The sequence below is a fragment of the Melospiza melodia genome, chromosome 6 (assembly GCF_035770615.1).
Source record: "Melospiza melodia melodia isolate bMelMel2 chromosome 6, bMelMel2.pri, whole genome shotgun sequence".
Lineage (NCBI taxonomy): Eukaryota > Metazoa > Chordata > Aves > Passeriformes > Passerellidae > Melospiza > Melospiza melodia.
The window spans coordinates 74,882,359-74,909,397 of record NC_086199.1 but is presented as its reverse complement, the minus strand read 5'-3'; the positions used below and the strand labels follow the sequence as shown (position 1 = coordinate 74,909,397).

At 40.3% G+C, this 27,039-nt stretch overlaps 1 protein-coding gene across 5 annotated transcripts in view; it reads left to right on the top strand.

Moving 5' to 3' along the window:
• SMOC1 (SPARC related modular calcium binding 1) overlaps positions 1–27,039 on the top strand; it is a 127,400-nt gene that overhangs the window by 46,769 nt on the left and 53,592 nt on the right. For all 5 annotated transcript variants that reach the window (XM_063159236.1, XM_063159232.1, XM_063159235.1 and 2 more), the window contains exons 3-5: positions 1,484–1,596; positions 11,442–11,541; positions 13,967–14,014. In XM_063159236.1, the coding sequence (XP_063015306.1) occupies positions 1,484–1,596; positions 11,442–11,541; positions 13,967–14,014 (261 nt within the window). The remainder of the gene's footprint in view (positions 1–1,483; positions 1,597–11,441; positions 11,542–13,966; positions 14,015–27,039) is intronic.

Below are 27,039 nucleotides of genomic sequence, written 5' to 3'. Positions count from 1 at the left end.
TTGCTTCCTAATGCAGAGCCTAAGCAGCGGCATCTTTACTGTATACTGTTGCCCTGAATCATTCTTTTTCCAGAGAGAACAGTTTGATTTTCATAACTTCAGAAGACTTGTGAAATCCTTCTTGGGAAGTAATGTGATCTGTTTAAAATGAAACTGTGTTGACAAAAACTTAATCTCTTGAGTCATCAGATGTATAAATAAAGTGCTCAGCCTGAAAGCTGTGGTCTGTCTTTATCAAAACTGGTTACAGCATTGTCATTGATTTCTGTGTCTAGAGATGCCTGGATGGAAGTTACTTCTGTTGCCACACAATGTGAACTCAGTTGCTCTAAGAACCCAGACTGACTTTCTAATTTTATGCTGGTATTAGTGATTCTGTTGTCAAAGTTCATGTGATTGATGAAACAGAATGGAATCTTCAGGGATCCAGTGGAGTTTTTTGTTAACCAATATGATTTCCATGCCTGGTACAAGGAGGATTGAAACTTGTTCACTCTGTATGGTGCTGCTAAAAGATTTTGAAGTTTCCGCACTAAAAATCTTTGGTCAGTGGATTCATGGGAGAAGAAAGAAGGTGCTAGTTCTGGTGTCAGAGTGTCATGGAAACAGATGTTCACTGTTTTCCTTCTCTTTCTAGACTGAACAGCAGTATTGTTAGACCTGATGTTTTAAAATGTAAACACTGAGTCAATCTGGTTCTCTGCAGGGCAGAACTTGCCTCTTTTTACCCATCAGTCATTAGAGTTAGACTTATCTGGGTATACTCTGTAACCATGAGCTCCACCTGGAATGGGTTAAGGTCATGCTACACTTTGCCATCATCTGAAGTAAGAACTGAGATCTTAACCCCTTCAAACTCTGCTTGCAGAGCAATTTTTTTTCTTTTCTCTGAAGTGAGTAACTGATACGAGAAAGTTGTAATGCACACCTGGCTGTAAGCACTGGGACTAGAGGTAAAAGCTGGGTTTCAGGAAAGCACAGAAAATGGTGTATCTGCCTCATCTGAACCATACAGAGGGGGAAGTTCATATGGATGGCTGGCTATTTTAGTATCTTCCTGGGAGAGTTACTCAGAGAAGAGGGGATCATCACTTCTTTTCCACCCTGCTTGCTGCTTGGCCTGAATTATTTGGTGATACTCAGCCATCCAGTTTCAGGCTGCTAATGGCATTTCATTGTGTGGGCATTGTGCTCCAGTGCTGGTTGAAAGAAGCTTCCAGGGTCCTTAGATGACCATAAAAACTATTGGCTAGGAAATTAGGCAGTTCTTAATTAACTGAGTTGTAATTTCATTGCCTGGGTTCATATTTGTCTTTAGGATTATGAGTGGTAACTCCATATCTACCTTGTGAATGTGCAGGTAATGGTCTTTTATACTTCATATTTATTTGTTTTGGGGTTTTTTCCCTCGTAGCTGAGTGGGTCATCTGGTAGCTTTTGGAGAGGCCAAATTGCAATGTGAGTTTTGCTTTTCTCTTGGTAGATGCTGGCCAAAGCAAGTGTCGATTAGAGAGAGCTCAAGCACTGGAACAGGCAAAGAAGCCTCAGGAAGCAGTCTTCATCCCAGAATGCAATGAGGATGGATCTTTCATGCAGGTAAAATTTCTATTTGCTTCATTCAGCCAGGCTTTGGGTGTCTGTGGGAGATTCAGTGTTAAGGGGTGAACCAGGTGATGATAGCAGAGTGGGTGCACACTCTGACTTTACTTGGGTAGAAATTTGAAAGCTGGGAACTTTGTTAGGAACAGAAGTTTTGATTCTGTCACAATACCTTAAAAGACATACACATATGCAATAGCACCCAGCTCCAGTGTAGTACAGAAAAAAATGGCAATAATTTTCAGCATTGCATAGAAAAAAAAAAACAGTTGCAGGGGAGGTAATTTTTTCCATGAAGACGGGGTGCAAAGAGAGGTGTGGCTTACACACACAGAGCAGGGTGGATGCAGCTGATTCTGCTCTTACCTCTGCTTCATCTATCCCAGGAGAAAAAGCAGTCTGTTCAGCCTCTTCCTTCTGCTGGTTACTTTTTGTGCTATATATCCTGTAGTGATTTGGAGGACTGGCAGAGAGGAGATGAGGCTGTTTTGTTTGGGTTTTTGATTCCTCACTGTTCACACTCTGGCTGAAGTTTGCCAGAGCAGGGTAGAAATGAGGAGTGATACCTGGTTCTGTTACCCCTTGCATATTGGGAGGTGCCCTAGTGCTGACTGAACTGGCTGTTAAAAATGGCTCATGCACAGTTTCCTGACACAGTTTCATGCTGTCTGCTCAGTTTTGCATGCATCTAAAAAGTTAAAAACCTGCAACCTACAAAACCTGGGACCTCTACTTTGTGGGTTTAGGTAAATCACAGAATGTTTTTTGCCTAACTTTTCATATACCTCATACTGTTCTAGATACCTTCTTTCTTGGAGAAATTTTAGGATATATTGGTTGTTTGCAGGGTCTTCTGAAGTTAAAAGAAAGTCCAAGACAGAATCAATATTTGCTTAAAAAGATGAGAAAGGCAGAGAACTTTGGATTTGGTTCAAACATTTTGTGATGCCTGGGGGGATAGGAGAGGAAAGATTTTTTTTTGTGATAACCCACCAAAAATTTTATTCCCCTCCTCAGCCTTACCCTCCCATTATCTGGTGTGTGGGAGTGTTTTTGTTTTGTTTTTGTTTTTTGATGATGATATGGAAAAAGTTGCATTCATCCTGCAAACTCTGCATGGTTCTTTAAAGCAGCATTCTATTTCTGTACTGTGTGGACCATCATGGTAAGGTTGGGATAAGAGAAGATGGCTGCAGTTTCTTGCAGTTGAAGTGCACTTTCAACTGTTGCAATTTGATTTTGTGTAGAGCTTCTCAGATTCTGTTGGCACTGGAGGCTAATATTTATAAAAACTATCACAGTGGGCCAACATGGAACAAAGTGTTCCATGTTAAATTTCATAGCTCAAGAAAAAAAGGGTAAGGAAAGCAAACTTTGAAATGTCTATTGTCTGTCCATCAACCTCTTGGAGAGGAAAGTAGGTGAAATTTTTATCTTTATAAAAGATAAGGCTGGACTGATAGTATAGTTGATAAAGCTTTGTTTCAGACAGGTTTATTTTGAAGGTTGGTACCAGTGTTTGGATTGTGGAGAAGTTTGCTGGACTTTTCCTTGGCACATTCCTTAGCCAGTGCTGGTTGCCAGTTGAGGGACAGCATGAAACTGCTTACAAAAATTGTGTGGTGTCACTTGGCAGCCAAGTGGTATTTCACATTCTTCCTCCATTCAGTTCTATCTGTGAACACTAAAATGCTTTTGTTTTACCTGGCATGATGAAGAAAAGCCTCTGATCTCTTTGTATCTGGAATTAACTGAAATTCATATAATTCCTTGGTTCATAAAAATACCCTGTGTTCCACATACCTTATGAACCAGCTTCATCAGTTATATTGTAGCATTTAAGGTAATTGTCCCTGCATAAGATTTAAATGAAAAATAATGTCCAAGAAAGCTAACTAGTTTCAGCCTGCTTTTGAGACAAATATTTCCTTTAGCTTCTGGTCAAAACAAATCAAATTTTGATTTAAAAAAGGATGTATAAAGACTAGAATTTTAGTGAACAGTCTAAACAGTTTTGCTTCCAGCAACTCATAAATAGATCTCATCTGGTGGAGGTACTTTTTGATACTGCATCTCTTGTGCAGAGAATTGAAGCTCTTGGGTTCTGCTTTACAGGGAGGCTGTGTTCTGGTGAAGTCCCTGAGGCTTTGCTGAAGTCAGCTCTGGACTGTTGTTAGTTTATTCTGGTTCAATACCTGAATGTTGCTCCATCTAGACTCCAAAATCTCAGATAGGAAGTCTACAACAGAACAGCATCTCTTAATGAAGTTTCTAGGAAGAATACCCATTGTGCTCTTCAACATGGAATCCCCATCCCAACAAGAGTCTTAAGCAGATGCACATGTTTCAAGATAAATAAAGTTGGCTAGGGAGACTTCTTCAACAACTTCCCCCTTTCTGTGTAACTGTTATTGAAAGGGAGTTTTATGTAGAAGAAAAATTCTGATCAAAGATGCATGCATATATTTAGAATATCAAATGTCTGAAGTGTTACAGCACTCATTCAAGACGTAGCTTACTTGCTTTTAGGTCATCTTGCTGAGCCAACTGAACACAGCAGTATTCAGACCCACGTCATTGTCCTTGCCACCAGACTTCGAGAGTCTGATTTTTAATTTAACTAATTAATTGTTGGGAATTCTTGAAATTTTTGTAGGACTGAAAAACAAGAGCGGTACAGATGTGGGAGAATTAGGTAGTAGTATCTATGTTCAGAGAACCTGCTTGGCCTTAACTAGATTGAGCTGTTGCTTTTGTAGTTCATTGTAATTATCTTGATTAAAACTAAACTGCCATCACTCTGGGTAAACACTGAAAGTGGGGCTGTTCCTCTGAAAGCAGCTCAGGTTTGCCCTTTGCAGCTGCTGGAGCTGTCGCCAGTTCAGTGCTGGGTTTGGAGCTGGAGGTGCTGCAGGGGGTGATGAGAAGGCAGCTCCTCTGCCAGGGCATGTGCCATGTGGGCAGCAGCTGCGGGAGGAAGACCACGCTCAGCTTACTTCCTCCTGCATCTACCATAGTTGGATGTGGCAACAAGGGTGAAAGGGAGAAGGGCCTAAAGGCAAAGGCCTTCGTTTGGCTTGCATTTAAACCCTTTTGTAGAGAGACATCACACATGTCTTAAAACACTTGCATGACCTGTCTGGCTTTGATTGCCTGTGAAATTTAGCCTGAAATCAGTGTTGCCACCAATTCTGTTGCTCAGCTGATCAGTTTTCCAGTTTTTGTATGCATGACTAGGTATAATAGGGTTTGTGTACTGCATCAAGAGGAGCTAGCACTTGTCAGTTCACTGGCTGTCGTAACTGTTTCTATGCAACATGTGTGCTGCTTCCCTTGTTGAGTTCGTGTATTGCGGAGATCTTATCAAGTCCCCTTTTAGGGCTACTTAGGCATCTACAGATGTGGCATGCATTTGCAGGATGGAGAAGTGATGCCACTTGCAGGCATGATGGGATGACTGTAAATGGGGAAGCAGATCTGATTAACTCCTCTGGAATTGCTATGTCTTTATATTTCAGTCTGTGTGGGGAATATTGCTTCCTATAACAAAATCTCTACACTTAGCCCACAGTAATATAAGCAGGCAGATAAAATTTGAGTTATTCACAACATAAGAATGTTTGTTAGATACGAGTAATTTGATTAATTGTAGAAAACTGAGGTCACTTTTGTGCAGAATTAACCATGACTAAAACTAGTTTGTGTTCCCAAGACTTTTGCCTTTTTTTGCTGGTATGCTGTATATTTTCCATAAATGCCATTCCTTTTCTATGCTGCACTTAACCTGCTGTGATCTGTTCTTCATAAACAACAGGCGCTAGTGGGTAATCTGCACACTTTCTTTTGCTGCCTAGTGCCATTGGGCTTGTTGCCATGGGCTGAGGGAGACTTGCATTCTTCATACTTTTTCCCCAAGCAGTTTTTCAGAAAAGGTTGCTGAGATTTTAAATGGGATCTGTTTCAGAGAGATTAATATGAACATGAATAATGTTAATCCTGCCTTGGGGGTGTAGTTTTGTGGGACTTTGTGGTATGTCTTACTGTTTGCTGCCACCTTCCACTGTCTAGTTGTGGTTTCTTTTCCTTACAAGTCTGCATAAAACTGAGGACAAATCTCCTTGGAAAGTTTCTTTGAATTTAGGGTTCTTAAAATCTCCCTCCTGGTGCAGCTATGATGTAGCACTGAGATTTCTGTTAAAATGAGTGCATCAGTCAAACCTGTGATCTTATGACAGGTCTGACAGTCAGCCCCTCTAATGAGGGGCTGGCTATCAGAGCAGTTCTGCATTATCAGATACCACATCTTGTAATATAAGTCTGCTTGGAAAGAGAGATCAGTATTATGGTCCATACCAGTAGTTTCACTCTACACTATGCTAATGCACATAAAAAGTTCTGTTTTCTCCCAGGTTCCCCAAACAGCCCTTTCTAAAGATGTGGGGACCCCTTTCAGCTTTCAGTGTGATTTCATGATCCAAGTCTGCTCCTCTGTATTGGCTAGGGTAGTGTGGTGCTGGGCAGAATTACAAACTTCTTAATGCAGCAAGGTACTGCATAGACATCCTTCATTCCCGGGATGCTGTCTGTTATTCCATTATCCAGTGCTCAGATTCCAGCAATACTATGCTCTCAAAGAATTCACCTCTCATTTCAGAAGAACACAGTCTGTCTTGCTAGATTTAAAAAAAAAACTTTTTAAAAAGCATTTTGTTTTTAAGTGGTAAGTAGTTCTGGCTTTTTTTTTTTTATGAAAAGATATCCCTTCTATAAATGATGGTAGCTGTAGCTTTCTGTGAATACTGCTCTGCAGGTTTGCTACTTAAACACTAGCCTTCTTCCTGTGGCTTTCATTGTATCTCTCATTTGTATGTGCTAAAGATAAACCATGAGTGGGTAAGGAGGTAAGAACTTTGGTTATTTATGGTGTTTCTTCAAAGAAGTGCCAGTTGAGATAGCAAAGGAACAGGTTCTTAAAGCAAGAGTAGACATACTTAGGGGAAGTGACAATGTAAGGTCATTCTTGGCTTCAAAGTGTCACATTCTGTGTCAGAAGCAGAAAGCCTCTCTTGAGGACCCTTTTCCTGAACTAAAAATAACCTATGTACCAGCGTGTGTGATGGGAATGCCCTTGATCACAATTAAGATTGTTTTACTTCAGGTCATTTTTTCCCCTGGTGGTATGAACAGTGAAATTCCCATTTCTTGAGTGGTGCATAGACTTGAGGGAGGTGGGTGCTGCATAAAGCCCTGGTGGGAACATTTGCACAGCACCATTTGTGAATAATTAAATAGGAGTGGAGAACAGAAAAAGTGACAAGAATTGTTTAAGGGGCTGCAGTCCCAAAGAGGCTTAAATACAAGATGCAGACTAATTCATAGCTCCCCTAAAATTGCCTATAAAGGTAAGGCAGGTTTCTGACAATAATCAGCTGACTCTTAATGTAGCAAAAAGTATTACAAGATGCAGAGTCTAAGCATTATAGCAAGACATGTGCACCAGAACAGAGGATCACCATGCAGATTTAAGATATATAGCCATCAGGCCAGTGTGCAGTTGTGGGTTCAGAGGACTTTCTAGCTGAGTCTCAGAGGCTTGACCAAAGGAAAGACTTGATTAAAGAATTGCTGCATCACACTGGCTTCTGCTCCCTGGGTCAGACTGGATGACCTGCTGACTTGGAGCTATTTATTTAGCTGTTTTCACAGTGTTTACAAGGAGCACCTGGATGCAGCCAGGGTTTGGAGCCTTGCCTGGTGCTGTGAATGTGAATGCAGTCAGTAGCTCTGCTTCCTGCCCTTAGCCTCGGCAGTGCCATTCAAAAACTGAATGTGTTTTTTCTTTTCTCATAGAAGTATAGCTTTCAATACAGAATGAATGTTCTTCCCTTCTCATCTCTGCCCTCCATTGTGGAAGGAGCCAGGCAGTGTTTGTTTGATCTGTGATGGGAGAGGAATGGGTTGCTAAACATTTCATCTGAGCAGCAGTGAGAGGCTAGTCTGAGTGTTCCTGTTGTCAGCCCAGTGCTTGTCCAAGGTTCCTTCAAGCCTATTACAGGCAACTACCTCTTCCTGTAACTCCATGGAAGCTGGTTTCAGCCGTCACAGAATTGCTGCTTTGCCTCTGTTCTCTCCATCATATGTGTATATGACTTCTCTCTCACTCAGATTTCTGTCTGAGCAACATCCCCTTGATCCTTATTTGTTAAATAGTTATAAAGGGATGCTGCTTGCTTGTCTGGAAGCTTTACTTTAGAAGCTTGCTTGTTTAGAAGCTTTACTTGGGAATCAGATCCTGGCATTGTCAGTGAGATACTGAAGAAACCCAAAGAATGGCGTGCTTACATATTGTAAGGAATTTTATGAGAGCAGGTATTTGGCCAGTGTATAGGCTACTGTTTGATTTCACACGTTGTAATGGCAGGGTGGAATAGAGAAACTGCTGCTACACTTTTAATTTGGGGAGTGGTGATCTGGAGCAATTTTTCTTGGGTTTGCCCCTCATGCTTTTCATCCTTTAGTTGAGACACAGGTAAGATGACCTATCTCTCCATGAAAAATAGGAACAGTGTCCTTCTGCATGATCAGGGATTTGGCTGCTTGTAGTGCTTTAAAATGCAATTGGATTTTTTTTTTTTTAATGTAGATGTTAGTGGGGTATCTGTTGAAGACCTCAAATGATTTACAGGTTTTATTTATCTGATTTCCTATTATGTAACATACAATACAGCTGTTGTGTGTTAATCTGAGATACCGAATTCTGTCGTGTGCCTTTCCAGCTGTAACAGGCGCGTTCTGTAACTGCAGCTTGGTTAACAATCAAATCTATTAAGTATATAAGATTGTATTTCCTCTGCCTCAATGCTTAGTTTTAGAAGATTGAGTGCCAAAAAAGTCAAACACATTTTTTCTAACTTGTATTTTGATAGAGTCAAAATTAACTCATTAGCTGAAGATTAGATCTGTGCAGTAAACATCTGTCATGGTTGCAAACTTACTTACCTGAAGATAAGTGTTTAAAAATCTCACTACTTTGGGAGTAGGATGACAATGAGGTCGAATTTTGGGTTGACAGTTGAAATTTTGTTCAGAAATAAAAGCTCAAATGTAAGGTCAATGGAAAATTTTAAAGTAAACCCCCAAATTTTGGATATTCATTGCTGGAGGTGCTCTGAAATAGTCAACATTTTGTGTTTGTTTACACACAGTGCTTAGACAGTGTACTGGATCAGCTGTTGCCTTTACGCTTTTTTCAGTGGCATGCCAGTACTATGTAAGTGATGAAGAGTTTACTTTCCCTCCCAGCCTTTAAGATGCAAACTCTAGGCTGTAGGCCACTGTTATCACCACTCTAAATTGTACTGAGACCTGGTCAGGTATCACGGTGAAAGGTGTCTCAGTGTGAAGACATTCAGGAAAAACAACTGCACTGGAGATTTCTGCAGTGCCCATTCTTCATGGCTAACTGTCTGGCCTTTAGGATAATGGCTGAGCTTTAATTGCAGCTGTTATCTGTAGAAGGGAAGCCCTTTGGTACTGCAGTAAAACTTGTGGTTGTGGTGAAAGTGCTGAGTGCTGTCAGTCTCAGATTTTCTTTTTCCCCCCTTCCTTTTTCTAATGGCAATTTCTTTCTTTTGTTAATGGCAGCATGGGGGAGAAAAGGTGATGGGATACCAGTCCAAGGAAGACTAGCATTTCTTAGCCTAGTTATTTACAAAATTACTTCACTTTTTTATGGGTGTAATGTGCTTGGCTTCCATAAATGAGCATATGTAATTTGTAGCTCTCCACTGAGATATGTAACATACTCTTAATGCATCTGTCCTGAATTTGTGTCAATACATTTTTTTTGACTCCTCTGCCATGTACTTTGTTATTTTTCCGAAAGTTTGGCTAAAGGACTATCAAGTGACTAGTACTTGAGTTTTTTAAATGCTGAGTACACTGGGTTGTTTTATATAACGTAACATGGAATAATCTTGCCCTACAATTCAAGACCTTATCCTGGCATTTAGCTTTATCCCTTGGTAGGATTTTTACAATTAATGCATCTTCTTGTGCTGTTGGGAATGCAGTCTTGTGTGTGTGTGTGTGTGTGATCAGCAAAGATAAACTCTAAACATAAACCCAAACAGATCCATCACATTTGTTTTTAGTGTTCAATTGATAACATTGAGCAATAACAAATATTTTCTAACTTGATTATTGTTTATTATAGTCATAGTACTCTTGAGTAATTTGCCATCAGTATTGTGATATATTGAGAGAAGAAAAATGAATCTGCAAATAGCAGTGACAGTGACTGCAGTAACACGGGTACATGAGATAGCTGTTGATTTTGGCTACTAAAAGTAAATGCTTGAGGCAAAATGATTGATTTGCACTTTAGTAAAACCCAAGATAAACACGACGTACTCTGTTATAATTGCTCTTAGATCATGTTTTATGTGGTATTCAAAGCCTTTAAAAAAAACTGTCATTAAGTCTCTGTACAAACTTTGCTACCTTAGGGCATTGAAGCCAGCTGTCAGCGAGGGGGAATGACTGGTTTTGCTCTGAAGGATCCCTAATGAGGGGACCAGCACAAACACCCCATCACTCTTCTCTTCTGTGTGAAGAGGACTGGAATTGGAAATTGGTTTCAGTGAACTTGTTTGGAAAAAGAATGAACAGAATTAATTTTACAAGTAAAATAAAAAGGCAACTTCTGAAATGGTCTCATTTAATGGCTTTTTTCAGAAATGTATCGAAGGAGCCATCTCGAGTTTATAGTAACAGGATGTGCTTCTATACCATTTCAAGGTACTGATGTGCACATTTAACTCCAGCTGAAAGTATGCTTGTTAGAAAGAATTTTGAGACCTGTTAGTGTTTACACAGATGCCTGTACAATGGCAGTTTGCTTTTATCTCAAAGATGTCAAAGGCATCCTGAATTTCATCCAGTTGCTGGCTACTCTGGAAGCTGAGGCAAAGGCTATCATTAGATTTGTTAGGCTGAATGAAATTTTAGTGGTGCTGAATTAATGTCTCCATAGATGTTACTAAGATCAGTCTGCAAGATTAGAACTTACCCTTATTTGAGAGGTTCTGTATCTGAATTCGTAATTCTGGTGTGTTTCTGTGGTGAAGGAAGGAACTGGGCAGTTCTAGATGTTCAGTTCAGAAGTAGAGCTTTAAAGTCAATCAAGATGAATTTTATACTGTGTACCTTTTGACTCACTCGAACATTCATCAAATGTTCTTAAGTCCATGTCAATATATGAGGAGCTAGCATGTTGGATCTTGCTCCTGCTGTGTAGTTTGACATAGTAACACAACAGAGCTTAAATCTGTCTGGAGAAGGTTTGTTAAGCAAGTCGGTATTGCCCTTTTCCAGCCATTACTGAACAAAATGCTTCTAAAATGCCTACAGATGGTGCTCTCAAGCAGTGGCTATGGAATTTGGGATAGGGTGGCCTCTGCATAACCCAGTTGGGATGCAGTGGGACAGGTTTTTAATAGTAAACAGTAAGTGGGATGTAGCAGAGGGTGGAACGAGGTGAGATACAACTGCTGCATCTCCCAGCTAAAGTGTTCTCAGATGATTACTTGTAACTTCTTTTGCCTTCTGAGTTTCAGCTGCAGGAGTTGGAGTAGGAGAAATCACCTTTCTTGGAGTGTAGGGGGGTGGTGAGGGAAGAAAAGATAATCATATCAAAGGTACTCTTCTGTAAGACCTCCTTGCTCTGAAGCATGTGTTTGTGATACCTCTGGGTTGGGACTTGCAATAAGATGCTGAATGATAATAAAGTGGTTGGTGATAGAGCGAGAAATGAAATGCCTGCTCTTTGTTTTATTAAACAGGTGCAGTGCCATACCTACACTGGATACTGCTGGTGTGTGACACCTGATGGCAAACCTATTAGCGGCTCTTCTGTACAGAACAAAACTCCTGTATGTTCAGGTACTGTGGGACTGGCTTCAGCAAATGCTAACTTGATAACCAGAGGGTTGGGGTGAATGCATCCTTCTGAGAGCCCAATCTTTCAGGTGACTTGGCCAGTTTACCCCACTTAATGCTGCACTTTGGACTCTGGCATGTCCACCCTGCAATTAGGATACAGACATTTCTGCAAGGCTCAGTAAGAAAAACCACTAAGGTGACAACCTGTGGCAGCCAAGGCAAGAGTCAGTGTTGCTGTGTACACCAACACCAAAGATTTGCTGAACGGATGGGATAACTTTTTTCCATGAGCTGTATTGTAATGAAATGGTTCTTGGGCTGTATTTTGTGGAATGTGGAGTAATTTTTTGTACAGAGTGATTTCTGTTAATTCATGAAGGTGGTTCTGTGCAAAACTGTCAGTTTCTGGGGTCCTGCTGTTATAATGAATTTGGGTCTTTTGGCCACATTGCTTAGTTTAGGATCCCTGTGTTGGTGTCACGTGGTGGACAACACTGGGCTCGTGCCACAGCTCACAAGAGGGAGGTCCAGACCCAGGCTGTTACTCATGTTTATTAAGTGATGTGTTTCTGGGCACTCAGCCTGACATTACTTTGTTGCTCAGCAGTTTATTGACACCAAATCCACAAGTTTCTTTAAAAAAGAGTAATGTTGTTTTTCATTCTTCTCCACACCATTGGATTTGGTACTCCATGGCTCGAGTGGAATGAGATTGGGCTCCAGATTTTCGTATGGCCCTGATCAATAGTGGTCTTGTTTTGTGAGCTGTTGTGAACCGTCCTGCTGTGACAACCACAGTAAACACAGGCAGGGTTGTTCTGTACTCTGGGGAGAATTGAAGGGCAACACTGGAATTATGCTGCCTTCTCACTTTCCTGTCTCCTCCCCAAAAAATTAAAGAAGGAAAAGGCAGTAAGCATAGGAGTGTGTTTCTGACATGTTCAGTGATGCCACATGTCTTCATGCTCTACAGTCTGCACCTCAAGGGTTTTTAGTACAGTTCTCTGACACCTTGCAGTGTTTGCCCTTTAAATAGGAGCATGACAGCAGTCAAACCTTTAGGGCTTTGATTTTTTCTCAGCTTATACGGTGTCCTCTTGGCTGTAGGGTGTTCTGTGGTAATAAGCAAACTTGCACTTATTACTTGTGGTAATAAGTGACTTGCATAAGGGTTTGAGTTGAGTGGGAGAGCTGTGACCCAATGTACCTTGAGGAGATGCTTGGTTTATCACAGGCATGTGGAAAGAAAAAAAATTAATATCCTATTTTAGTCTAAGGTGCAATCCTACAATAATTTGGCTTAAACCTTTAGAATGTGACTTTATGACACCATTTACAGTATATCATTTTGGTAGGGCATGTTTTAGACTTTTACTAATCTATTCAGTTAGTCTTGTGCTGTTTATGAAATCATGTTGCAGAAAAGGAAAGTCATGTTGTACTGTAGGACACAGATGTTAGACATATGATGACTAATACAGAGTTTGTGCTTACCACTTGTAATTCAGCAGTAGATCTGTGATGAACTGATCTGCAAGTGAAAGTGTCCAGGCAATAGTTTGCCTTCAGAGGTTGTCTTGATCAGATTCTTGGGGCTGTCAGAGATACCTTCTTTAAAGCTGACTTTTGATCCATGTTTCCTGAATGTTCAGTAATCATTAGAATTGTTCAGTAATGGTACATAGAAGAATCAGTTTCCTGTGAATAAAGCTATTAAAAAAAATGCTTGTCAGATTTTTATACACATTGGTAATGGATTTATTTGACTAGCTTTTATTACCTGGTCAAGTTTTAGTAGAAAACTGTGATGAAGCACTAAAGTAGAGTGCAGTACCAAGCAGAGAATCATACATACTATGTAAAGATCCAAGTTAAAGTCAACAACCCGAGATGTGTTCTGTTCAAGTACATGCTGGCTCTTATTCAGTGTCCCATTTCAAACAGCTGGGGATGTTCTGGGGTTGGTTGAAATCCATTTTCTGAAAATTGTCCCACTTAATCCCTTTCCTCTGGAATACTGTGCTTGCATTCCCTGCACACTCTCCCCATCTGCTTTTGATTTGTTCTTCCTGACATTTGCAAATGAAAGTGACTCTTACTGATCTTTCATTCTTGCCCTTGGATTTATTCCAGGTTTCTTACTAGCATGATGCTCTGTTGAGGTCTTTCAAATCACTAGATCCAGCTACTAAAGATTTCTTGTTTACCCTTATCCCAATTTAATGTCTTAATGCATAAAACTTCCTTATACTTTTCAATTTGGTTGAAGCCACAGGCTCTCTGAGTCTTAAACAGAACTGTTGACAAGTTAAATAGATGCTTTATGGGTTGAGATATAGACTGTATTATTGAGACATCATATACTTTGTGTGACCGTACAGCATCTAAATGGATGTCTTTTCTTCTTTTTCTTTCTCCCCTCTAGGTTCTGTAACTGATAAACCATCAAGCCAGGGTAATTCGGGAAGGAAAGGTGAGTGGAGTCCTGTGCTTCACCAACTTTTGTAACAGCAGCTGCCTAGCCAAGTCCCTTAAGGTAGCTCAGAACATGGGTTCCTAACCAGCTCCAGGGTACAAGGGTGGATGTGCCACTAGAGCTCCCCTTCAGGAGGAGGAGTAAGATGACTGTTCTGCTCCCTGTGGAGTAGAAAAGGGTCTTCTCTGCTCTGTGCTTCTCAGTTGAGTTAAAGTACAAGAAAGCTGAGCTTCCCGAAGGAATGGCTGGTCCAGAATAAGTTCTGCTTGCTCACCTTGAAGTCACATATTGAGCATTGCTCAGTAAAATCCCTAGAGATTAGGAAGGTTGTCAGTATGATCTGTATTCTGGGAAACAGGAGTGCCAATGTCATGGCTGTGGCTTTGTATGCATTGAAAGTTGGGGTTTTTTAACAGTGCATAAAACCCTCTGGCCAGCTGGAGCAGTGCTGGGTTAAACCTTAGCAGTGCTTGGACACCTTGCAGGCACTGATTTTTCTTCTTTACACTCCTATCTTCAGTCCTTGCCCTTCCTGAGCAAAGCATTAGATGGGTCATTGTTCTTCTGCTGTGAATATTCAGAGCTCTTCCCTGTGTCCTCTGGTTTGCATTCGCTGCAATAGCTTTGGGAGGGTTCACCACTGAGGTATACATTGAGGAGCACTCAAATATGTCTTTAGGCCTTTTTCACACCCTAATTTTCAGCCTTTTTCCCCTCTAGCCCCAGTGGAGAGTCAAGTTTTGAGTTTGTGTCTGTACTCCAGGAAAACTGTGCTGAATGCATCCTTACTTCTGCTGATGAGGATGAATGCTCTGTCCTGGGACAAGTTCCTCTTTTGATAAGCAAAGCAGGATTTTTAGTGCTAACTCTCTAAACCAGTTATTCCTGACACTTCAGAATGAAGGAAAACACTGACAGGGACACCTTCCATGCTGGGAATGTCAGTCAGGTCTGAAAGCACTTAATGGGGATTTGATTGCTCTGTTCAGAGTAGAGATGTATTTTGAGCATATCTGCTCTGCAGCCTATTGCTTGAATATAATAGCTTAAGGTAAGGAGAAGAAATATGCAAGGAAAACTACTTAGCTGAGACTGAATACTGAAGCCTGTTTCTTATTTTGGGTAAGGATATGTCTCTTTAAACGTGTAATTATGCATTAATGTGTAATTGGCACCTGAACACATGGTTATAATTCTGTTAATGCAATCATTGCCAGTCTAGCCTGAAGTACAAGCAAATCAAATAGCTCTTGAAATCTGCATTATTTTGGAGTTATTTGTAGACTTTTTACCTGGGTAGTCCTGGTCTAGAATTGAAAGCAGCTGACATTGGATTTCATGAGAAACAGGAGCAAAATGGGAAAACATCTGAACTTGTTTTTTCTTCCACACTCCCTTTATTAACTCAAGGGTTGGAACAAGCAAAAAGAAAACTGTAAATGGTATGAACTAATTTAAAATTTGTAATATAAATTGATTCTCCTTGGTGCTGCCTGTGGCATCCTGTTTCAACCATGGTATGCTTGGTCATGTGGCTGCAGAAACGTGCAGTAGCTGTCAAAGGGGAAACGTTTCCCTTTGGGCCAGAATGCTTCAAGCAGTCTTGTAAACTTTCTGTCTCCTGCAGTTCTGAATCTGTTCATATCTGCTAGAAACCCACACATAAGCAAGTCTGGCCCTATTCCATCATGTTAGAAAAATACTTATGAAAAGCTATTTAATGGGCCTTTTAAAATCAAGAGGGCTGTTAGAAGCTGTAATAATTTGGTTTAAAGTTTGATGGACATAGCATTACTTTTTCATCTTGTGGTGAAAATGACTAATCTAAAAATGAATTCGTCCTTCTTATCAGTTTTTTTTTTCCTTGCCTTAAGTTACCTTGATTCAAAGTTCCAGTATCGAGTCCTTTTGGAAGGAAGCTGGAATCAAGAACAGCCTGGCTTTCTTGAAGCAAGGTGGTTGCTGCGGGTCTGGCTTCTCTGATGGCAAGCCAGCATGAACATAACCATTTGTTCTATCTGAGTGTTCAGACACTTGATACAAAGATTGCCCTTTGAAAGGTGACAAAAAGGGCAGGAGGAAGAGAGGTCCAGCAGGAACTGGGTCAGTGATGACTCTTCTGTTGTAGAGGCACAGCCTGGAAACTTCTGGTACCTCTTTGGGCAACTGCCATCTGATTTGGGAGCTGTTGGAATTTTCCCATTGCACAGCAGACTCCTCCCTCTCTCCATCCCTGAGTGAGGATCTTGTAGTCAAAGAGCATATCTGGCTCAGAATAGGTACTCTGAGGAAGACAAAGAATAGCTAAGACTTTCAAAAGTGATTTCTTTTTTCTCATTCATACAGGAATGTAAAATATGAGCTAATAAACTTTGTGCCTTTCAAGTCTTCAGGGCAAAAGGGTGGAGGCTGCTCTGCCTTAGAAACAGTGTGGATGGGTAGGCTTATGCTGCTGGGTAATAAATGAAGACTTTACTAGCATACTAGCTCGCCTTTAGAAGAAGCAAATTAATGTTGGAAGGAGAAAAAGGCTGGTTACTGGTAATAAATCTTTCTCCAGATCTTTTCCCCTCTTTTCCTTCCTGTTAAGCTCCAATTTCTGGGGCTCAGTAGGTATGTTCGAGTACCAGAAGATACGAGGTAACACATGATTCCACTCACAGGCTCTCTCATTACTGATGAGAAGAAAACAAAATGGCTTCATGTTCATGTGACTTGGCATGTAGTTCCAGAAAGTGGTTCTGTGGAGCTTTCTGCAGAGAACAAGCAAGCATGCTGGCAAGAGATACTTCTTCTTTCAAAATTCCGTGCTCTGGTTATCCATATTTACATTGCTGCTATTGCTGTGTGATGCAATGCCAGTTAGTCACACAATTTGCCCCATAAGGTAATTTAAATCAAATTAAATTGGCACCAAACCTAAAACTTTAAAATAGGCCATATTGATTTGTTCTGAGAAGTGTTCAGTTGCTGGAAGGCAGAGCAGACCTGGGCCTGGGGAGATGGAGGTGTGTTTGCATGAGGTGGAATGGAAACCCAGGCCCTCCAGGGCATGCTTGCTGTGTGACTTTGCGGCTCAGACACTTACCCATGTCCTTTTAGTGCTGAATTTTTCCCATAAGCAAAGAACAAGTTCCCAAGAAATGTAATTGCTCTTCAGTGAGATTAGGATATACAGAACCTGCTTTTGCTCTTTGTACTGTCCTTTCCCATAAGGAACTTCTTGCATTAATTTGCTCCAGTTGCTGCTCAGTTTGATGGTCCTGAGACACTGGGAAAATGCATGCTGTCCTCTAGAGGTCTGGATCTCCCCAGTCTCTCCCTCTAGGATGTTGTTAATGTTTTAAAAAGCAGTGAAATGCATCCTTGGAGCCAACCTTACTGGATTTCTTCCTGCCTAAAGAATGCAGAGCATTCCTTTCCAGCCACAGGGACATTGTGCCATACTTTGAGACAAAAGAAGTAAACATGGAACAAAATAAAGTTTTCTTTTATTTATCTGGAAAGAGTTGGGGCTTTAGCTCGGATTCAGCATATTGCAATCAGGAGTAGTGCCTTTACAGTCACCAAGAAGGTTTTAAAAGTAGTCTGGTTAGGAATCAGAGGGATGTAAAAAACATCCATGTAACTGCTTATCTCTGTAAATTCACCTGGTCTTCCTTCCTAAAACTGGAAACAGTGAATTAAAAGTGAGTGAAGAGGAAATATATTGAAGTGGGGATACTGGTTCATTAATGGTGGTTTACAGTTCTGGACACTGTATGATACCATTTTCAAACCAACTAAATGAAGGAAGTGGGAAAGGATGGATCCCAGTAATCTGGGATTTAAAGGTGATGCAACTGCAGGGTAAATTTGGGCAGGAGTACCTTTCAGTGTCAGTCATGAAGAGTCTTGAGTAGTATGAACTCCCTTTTTCTTTTATAAAGTCTTTTGCAGTGCAAAATGTTCCAGGCCTGTTTTGACTTGTCTTGTTTCCCTATTGCAAAAGCTGACAATAGCATCTGCAATTGCCTGAACAGTTGTTGGTGAGATGTAAGCTCTGATGGACCTGCAGAAAGCAAAGCCCAGGCTGAGCTTGTTGTACACTTACTATCTTATGTGTAGACATGACTCTTGTATGGAGCTGCAAAAAGTTTTTTCTCAGTGAGTTTTGCAGCGTACAAGAAAACACTGAAACGGTATGAGAAACTTAAGATGAGCAACTTGAAATTCCTGCTGAGAAACCTAAGATGAGCAACTTGAAATTCCTGCCAATTAAACATGTAGAATTGGGTTCCTTTTTGTGTGTTTAACTGTCAGAAATTAGTTTAAAGGCAGGCTTTGTTGGCAGGAAAATCCTGGGCTGCAATTGTGGGCAAGTTGGCCCATTCTGTGGCTTTTTTCGTGCTTTTTTCCAAGAGTCTTACCTCTAGAAAATGCTAATGGCCCAGTTATGCAGCCAAGAGACTGAGCAATTTGAATCAGTAATGAGCCATTAGTGTGAGTCAGTAATTAGGCTGAGCGGTAAAGGGCGAACACTCTCCTCAGGCAAACCCAAGCAAAGGAGGCTTGTGCTGATGATAATAAATGGAGCTGCTTGTATCTGGGGTCCTGGAAGCTTTGTCTGCTGGTGGTAAGAAGTCAGGTGCAGCTGGCCCTAATTCACCTGCCCTCAGCTTGGAGGGAGAAGAGCACATGGCCTCCACAGGGGCTTGAATGGCTCACAGAAGACAGACAATACCTTGACATAAACCATCAAATTGAAATGTGACTAAAACATCAGACTGGGTCTTTGGTCTTCACCTTCTCCAGATCTTTCTGGATTCAACCCAGTGCTATGTATTGAAACACAACTGTGCTGTTACACAAATCGAGCTTCAACTGCGTCTCCAGCCTCATGAACACAGAAAATGCTTTGGTGTCTTTAGCAGTTAGTGGAGAATACAGCAGAAGAATATTGTGTGGCTTTCATTAGTAAGATGAAGTAAATACAAGTTTATCAAGGCAATATGAAGTCAAGTGATGGTTCTAGTTGGTGAACACCATCTTATGTTTCATTTCTTGCAGAACATTAGCAAGTAGCAAGTCTGCAGAGCTACTGAAACAATTCATCTGGATCCCTTATGTTCAATGCATATATTTAAATAAAAAATATATACTAATTTAGAAATCCAGATGGAGAATTTTCATGCAATTATCATTTTCTGAACTGTTTAACTTCATCGTGTAATGTTCCTAGACCAGGACTGATGTGTTTTTCAAGTATTTTATAGGTAAAAGATACACATGTGGTGAAAATGTGCACAAACAATTTGATGCTTGTCAGTATAGCTGGGTGTGTAGTGTAACTCAGTGGAAAGTCAGACTGTACTATACATATGTATTAAGTCTGCTTCCTGAAAGCAACCGATTTGCTATATGTGTGTGCTACAAGAGTACTGCAAGTCCTTCAGATGAGCAAAAGCTTGATTTGTTCTACCACACATTGATGGTGACAGTTTCTCAGTCTACTCTGTTAAAATCAGGGAGTTAGGAAAGAATCTATGGGAGAAGCATGAATATGTGCTGCTTTTTGTGAAACTAGGATAAAAGCTCAGTTGACTGAGGAGTTATGGGGTTAGTGTAAAAAAAAAAGCAGTCCTGCAATAGCTCAAGTGAGCTGTGAGCAAAATTTCTGTAGATGGAATTTGTAGCACATAAGATTTTGCTTAGCTCATATTTGTATTTCCAAGCAAGCTTAGCAATGGAATTGAAGTTTGCTTCCCTATTATAAGAATAGTTCTGTAAAAAATGCTCTTAACTTAATCAGCAGGTTTGCCAGCTTGTAAATAGTCAGAATTCTCCCTGGTTCCTATTGCTGTCTCTATACTGTGTATCATCTACAAAATTATTTATTAAGTTCCAGTTAAATGTAACTGTAGAAAGAAGTCAATTTCACAGGTATGGTAGAGTATAGTTTGCCAACATAACAGATTTTATTAGATAGCAAGAACCCAGCCTTTAAATGGGAATTGTGATCAATTTTTTGAGAACAGAGGAATGTAATTTTACAATACTGTGTATATTGGATAACTTTTCCAGAGCAGAGCAATGTTCTAAAAAGCACTTAGATATATCACATGAAGCAAACAGATTTTTGAAATACTAAAGTCTAGAAGTAAAACTTCAAATTTGTTACATAAACAGTAGAACTGAAAACAATTCTTTCGGTTCCCCACATTGCTGCCTTGTCTGAAATTGTTTATTTTCATCAAGACATTTTTTGTGGGCCTCAGAACATATGTATCAAATTTGAGACTGAAGAAAGTTTCATTGGCAAGTATAAAAGAAGGCAAATTCTGTTTTAAAGTGTATTTTGTTTGATACAATGCAAGAATTCTGCTTTCATCTAAAAAGTAGCAGTTCCAATCAGTAGCTTAGTCTATATAATATGACTTAATAAAATTGTAGTTTACAAGTGTTATTATAGCAATCTACAGACAAGTCCTGTCTGTAATGTCTTAAGAACAGCTGTAAATGTTTTTAAATTATTAAGTCATAGTATTGAGCAGCCTGGTGAGTAGATCTAACAAGTAGACTAGCAATTGATTAAACAACATCTGTTAAGGTATTATTAACTGTTTATGTGCTATACATGGATTTCTGGTGTCTGATCATTGCAGCTTGCAGAGAAATGGAATAAATTTGGCATCTGTCAGTTGGTTTAAATTTGTTGCTAAAATACTTTATGTAGGCTCAAAACCTTTTCTCTTTTTAAAGAGTTGACATTATTCTTCTCATGCTTTATACAGTCTAGACATCTGAATGTTAGTGTTGTTTTCTTTCAAATCAGAGTAATGCACCAGGAAATGTGTTTTGTCGTGGTGCAGGTGTTTGGTCAAGGGGCTGGAAATACTTTTCTTTCAACTCCTTTGCCCCCTGAGCTCTGTCAAAGTTTCTCTATAAGAGAAATAAACTATGAAATTGTGATGGGTAATCTTGAATGCATGCAGACCATGTGTGCCCTTAAATAAGGTGGGGAGAAGCTGGAGAGACAACCCCAATGTTTGCTCAAGTTCCTGGGATGGCATCTAGGGAAATTAAAGCTTCTTTACAGCAGATCTATCTGGAATAATAGCTTTCCTCTGTGTGCTCATCTGGACTTTTCTTCTATGCTGACTGCAAGGGAGCTGTACTGCAAAATGCTTTGATAAAGGCTAAGGATGGGAGAAGTCTTCCCCACAGACTGAATTTTTCTAGGCAGTGTCCGTGTCTTTTATTACATGTTCCTGTGCTCAGCTCAGTGCTCAAGTTTCTGATGGGACCTTCGGGTGCTGCAGCAAAGCAATTTGTGTAAGGACTTGACAGGTTTCATCTGAGCTGTTCAGCTTCTCACAAATATGCCATTAAATTAGATGATTCTTAAAATCATCTATCTCTGGTTCATTTTGAGCAATGCATCTGTAGATGTCTGGCAGTCTGTAACTTGAGGATTGACCTTCACCTTTAAAATAAAAATATTTCAGTGTTGAGAAGGTGTTGTCACTTATACCCTGTGTACACCGAGATGCTTTATTCTGTACATACACATTTCCTTCTGAAGCAGGAGTCTCCTTTGGAGGTCCTTCCAGCAGTATTGTTACTGTATCTGATTCCCTCTGTTCTCCATTCCTTCCCTCACAGAGAAGAACTGTTCCTTTGGTGTCATAATCAAATAGAAAACCTCCTTTAGACAATACTCAGATTCTGGGGTGAAAAAACTGGGGCTATGTAGTTAGAGAACAAAATTGTGCTCACTTGCTAAAGCTCTGACACTCCTCTTTAATGATCCAGGGAGGAAAAAAACCTGTGGAAACGAGCAGTGGAAAAACATATATTCCCCCTCCCCTCCTTTTTCTTCATTTTCACACATGCAATACAGATATAACAGTGAGGTATCCATTCTCTTTGCCTGCAAGGAAATGAAAAGGCGTATTGTAAGCCCAAGGCTAGTCTGGTTGTCAGCCAGGAATGAGTCCTCTAAAGGAGAAAGGGAGAGGGGCTGGCGAGAGAAGAGGCTGGAAATGAGGAGCTGGAAGGGGGAAAGCACACTCTGAGATAGGCTGGCTGCACATGGCTAGAGGTGGCAGGGGTCTTGTGCTTCCTCAGCATGCAGGTGTTGGGAGAAAGGAAGGCAGCTTATACACAGGCATGTGTCTGGGGGAGCAGGGTCAAAAATTTAGACTATTTACTTAATCCCTTGGAAAGGCTTTTTTCTCCTCTGTTTTCTTTTTGTGTTTAACAGACTGCTTTACAGGGGACACGTGTGGTAATTAACACATGCAGCTGTAGGGCTTCAGCCATATGTCTGAATTTCAAATGGCCATTGATCTGGCAAATTTGCTGCTGCTGTCTCCAACCCCCCACTTACAGGCCTTGAAGATGTGGGAGAATTTATAGAGTCTTTACCTTGAAGAGACCAGGGCTAGAAGGAGAGCAGTAAAGGGGAATGTGAGTGATAGTGGGGAGAGAAAGAAGAAAGAGTGGTGCTGCAACCACACCATTCTGTGCCCCTTGCCCAGCTCACTGTATATTACCAGGTAGCTTCAGAAATGTTTCCAAAGCTAGGGATCTTGTTTTTAGTATATAAAGCTTGCATAACAATTGTTAATTTTTTTGACTTGATCAGAATCACGGTTCCTTTAGGCATTTCAGATGTGCTCCCTTTTCCACAGCTGCAGCTATCTGGGCTCGTGCACAGCCTAGAAATGGTGGAAGTTGATTGTGGATTTTGAGCAGCCTTTCAGGGGAGGTAGCTGAGGAGGGGAGTGTCTGTTGGGCTGTATGGAAACAGAGAATACTTCACATCAGAGCAGTGGCTCCTGGAAAAAAAGGAAAAAAAAATGATATATTGTAGGTAGAATAAAACCAGAGAGGCTAAACTAAACAATCATAAGGTGGTTGTTGCTTTTGCCAGCAGTGATCAGGCAGCTGTTGACAGTGCTATAGAGCTTTTTGCAAACTTTGCTCAAAGTTTGGGGCAATGTCAAGTGCTAAAAATCTTGCTATGAGATATGGTGCCTTAAGCAAAATATTTCTTTGTGTGGAAACTTTTTTGCTCACTGTTTTATTTCAAATGGCACTCAAGGCAGTGAGCCAAATGGAAGATGGTTCAAAATTAAGATACTGCAGCTTAAAATTCTGCAGTATCTATAATACTTCTAGTGTTTACAGGGTGAGATATAAAAGAGTTCTTCTACCAAGTACGAAGCTATAAAAATGTTAAGCATCTCTTCCTCTACTTCCTGCCCTTCAATCTAGTTGTAAACATTCTCAGTGCTAGCTATTGCTGATTTCTTGATCTCATCACTCACTCTACAGTGTAAGTAATGCTGGCACTTTAGAGGTGTTTCTGCTTTGGATTAAAACAAAAAGCCACCAACAAACACTCCAAACTAGTCCAGCTCTTGCTGACTGTGGTTTATGCAGCCTGTATAATATTGGTAGTCTGTTTCTCTGTGTTTTGCCTATTCTCTCCAGTTTCCCTGTGAAGCTTAGTGCCAGGACTGTGGAGCAGCCATGTATTACGTTGCCTGCTCTAACTCACCTCCCTCTTCTCAGTTCATTAATACAGAAAGTACTCCTTCTTGGAACAAGACGGCCTAGCATCCCTTCTATGGATTGGCAATAGCTTTTCCAAGTAGTTTTGTTGTAGCCTATATTGATATGCATTTGGATGCCGTTTTTATGACACAGATATAGAGCCTAATTCTTCTTTATTCAGTGTTTATTACAGCTTATTTCCCTTCAATTGTTAATCTTCCTGAAGAATAAGGTTATTTCAATTCTTCCCCTCATCTTCATTACCTTGATCCTTTTCTGTAGGAAAAAAAAAAAAAAAAAAAAAAAAAGGAAGTGCTGGATTTACAGCTGTGTAATTGCTGGGTTGTATTTACCACACAAAGCTTTTCTGTGCCGTTTGACTCATGAAGGTGTCTCCTGGTCAAAATGAGCTTTGGAGACTCTGCTTTGAAACTGCCTGCCAGCCATCCCTATAGCCAGCTGCTATTGGTACTTGGTAAAAATGTGATCATTCTTCAGCAAATGTATTAAGTAGTCATGTTTTTTGGTAACAGGTAGTTTTTGGTGCTATGTGTTATGACCATACCAAGAAACCATTTATTCCCCCTGATTCTTTTAGGTGTGTCTCCATTTCCCCTCAGGTATGTGTCTCAGTAGGGGAGGGCATTAGACTCTTGAAGGACAGCTTAAGTACACAGCTGAATGAAAAATATTCTTTGCTCCCATTGGGAGTCTCTTTCTGCAGGCTGTATGTGGTTTCTAGTTTTGCAGGCATTCCAATAGCCTTCCCAGGTGTTGTCCTAGCTGATTTTTTACATACTGAAATTGCTGCTGGTTCATAAGGAGAAGAGCCACTTTCCATGGTGGTCGAGATTCATTTCTTTAGCAGTGCAGAACATTGCCAGCAGCTGTGAAACATCAGTCTGCAATGACAGGCAGGCTGAGATCCTGTCTGAAAACTTACCAGATGACGGAAGCAGAGCCTGGAAGCTGAGCTGGGACTCTGAGCTTTGTTCTCCTTCTCCTTTCTCAACAAGCAGTTGAATCCAGAGTGTTTTAAACATTCTTAGATTGCTGGTGAGGATGGGCTCATAGCTTGTCTGCTGCTAGATGCTACGTCCTGAAATCTTCTTAATTATTCATTTTTCTTTATTATTGTGAAATAAACATACAAGTCAATATGTGGCACTTACATGTAGCATTTCTAGGTAAGCTGTTCAGTAGGGCTAATGGACTCTAGTCCAAGGAGGGATTTTAGTGTTGTCCCTGCATAATAATAAGCTGCATAGCTTATTTCAGAAGATATATGAACAAAATAAAAGAATGAATTTTGAAATCATGGGATTGGGAATATGGTTATCTTTCAAGGTAAAAGTGTTGTATAGCTTATACAGTAATTAAAAAAAAAAAGAGAACATTTTGGTTTTTAACTCAGTAAAGTAGCCAGAATGGCAGTTGGGTAGAAAAATGCAGCAATACCAGGGAAATAGTCCCTTCTTCCAAAGAATTGCAGTACTGTAACTATGATGGAAGGGAGGGACTAAGCTCAAAGGAAGAAGGGCTTGAATCTGATAGAGTGGAAATGGTAGATTAAGAAAATGACTTGTATCTTAGCAGCTCCCTCAAGAGCCTTTGAATGGATATGCAGGTCCTTTTTTTTTTTTTTTTCTTTGTTTTGTTTTTTTTTTTTTTTTTTTTTTCTGCTTGTCCTGGCAATTTGAGCCACTCTGGAAGTGAACTTAAGGTTTTTTACTTAAATCAAGACAATTAAAATCACTGGCAACCTACCTGTCACTCTTTGAGACAGTGACATAACTGGAGGCTTGGTTCTGTAGGTCAGAGCTGATGACAAGAGCTGATGTATTTCTAAGTCACAGGATGATTTCTGTTTGCTTAAGGAATAAAACTGCTGCTGGGATTGTTACAGAAGAGTGAGAATAATAAGCCTCTGAAAGTGGGGGAGGGCACAGTGGGGACAATGTCTTCACAGCTTGACACTGATTCCACATTGGTCAAAAAGAAAGCTTTTTGTGCAGATCTAAACTGAAGATGGTCTCAAAAGTAACCTGACCTTTATTACCTACTTCACCTTTTTAACAGATAAGGTTCAAATCTGGCCTTGGGCATTTATTTTTCCTATTACTTCCAAATTTTTGAAGAGACCTCTTTTGCCTTTTGGGAAGGAGTTTGGCTGTGAATTCTGAAAACTGCAGTAAGGTAAACCTATGCACAGTGACAGGTCTTCTCCATTTAAGCTTCCTTGCATTTGACCTCAGAAATGCTCTGATAACCAAACTAAAATCTGATCATATGCTTCTTTATCCCATATCTTATGTGTAAATTGCTTTTATAGAGAAGATCATCTCTGTGTTGGAGTTTGGCCCAGAAACGAACTGAGAGTTCTGGCTCTAAATAACAGGACTATGTACAGGTTCCTTATTCTGAGTTACATCTGTACTCAGACTACCTGTGGGGTACTGCTGCTTCTTGTCCAAAAGTCCAAGCCTGCAAAATTGGTTAAGACTGTGGTTTACTGTTTACAATTTGGAGGGAAACTGGTGGCTAGCCAAGAAATCTTATTTCACAGGTTTTGAGGTTTTGAATCCCTCACTTATTACTCAGTAGAACAAAAGAGAGATCACACAAACTTTTGGCTCCCTCCTGTCCTCCTAAATTAGTTGATTGCACTATATTGGGGATTTTAGCTTGAGAAAGGGGAGAGCAGAGGGTGAGTCTCAAGTTTGAATTAGGTGAATGCTCTTAAATAATGGCTTCAATAATCTTCAGATAGTTTGTCTTCTGCTTGGAAGCATGCCCATGCACTTGAGCAAAATGTTCTTTGGAATGCTACATTTCTGTAAGTGTGTTAAAACAACAACTTTTCACGAGTAGTGAAGCAAATGTACATGACAAGAAAGTTCACTAACAGCTCAGCTTAATTCTCTGATCTTTATATCTTTATTTGCTGGTTCAAATAACATGTAGTGTCTCTGCATTGACACCAAAATCCCTAGGAGTTTTGCCATCAAAATGGTGAAGTGTAATGGCTCAATTTTCAACTGCCTTGTCTTCCATGCTGCAGCACTAGGAAGATGTTTTTCTCCCCAGAAAGGTTTGCACAGCTCACAGAAGGGAGTCGGGTGTTTTAAGTGGTAATTACCTTAAGGGCTTGGTTCGACCTGCAAAGTTCAAATCTGAATCTGGATCTGAACTTTCCCAGAGGCAGAGGGTGGTTTTGGACATTGTATTGGTTTGACCTATTATAGTGCAAGCTCTGAAATGCAGGTTCAAATGTGGGCTGGGATTTTGTATCTTTCCAAGTATGAGACATTAAGGGTCACTTTTACGTGACATATAATTGAAATAATATAAAACTGGATCTCATGTTGGGGAAGGTGTCTACAGCATTATGTTTGAAGGGTAATACCTTAATTTTTCAAAAGATGCTGTTTAAAGGCTGTAAAGAATGAGAGGTTAGAGGGGAGGTTTCTTTTGGCTAA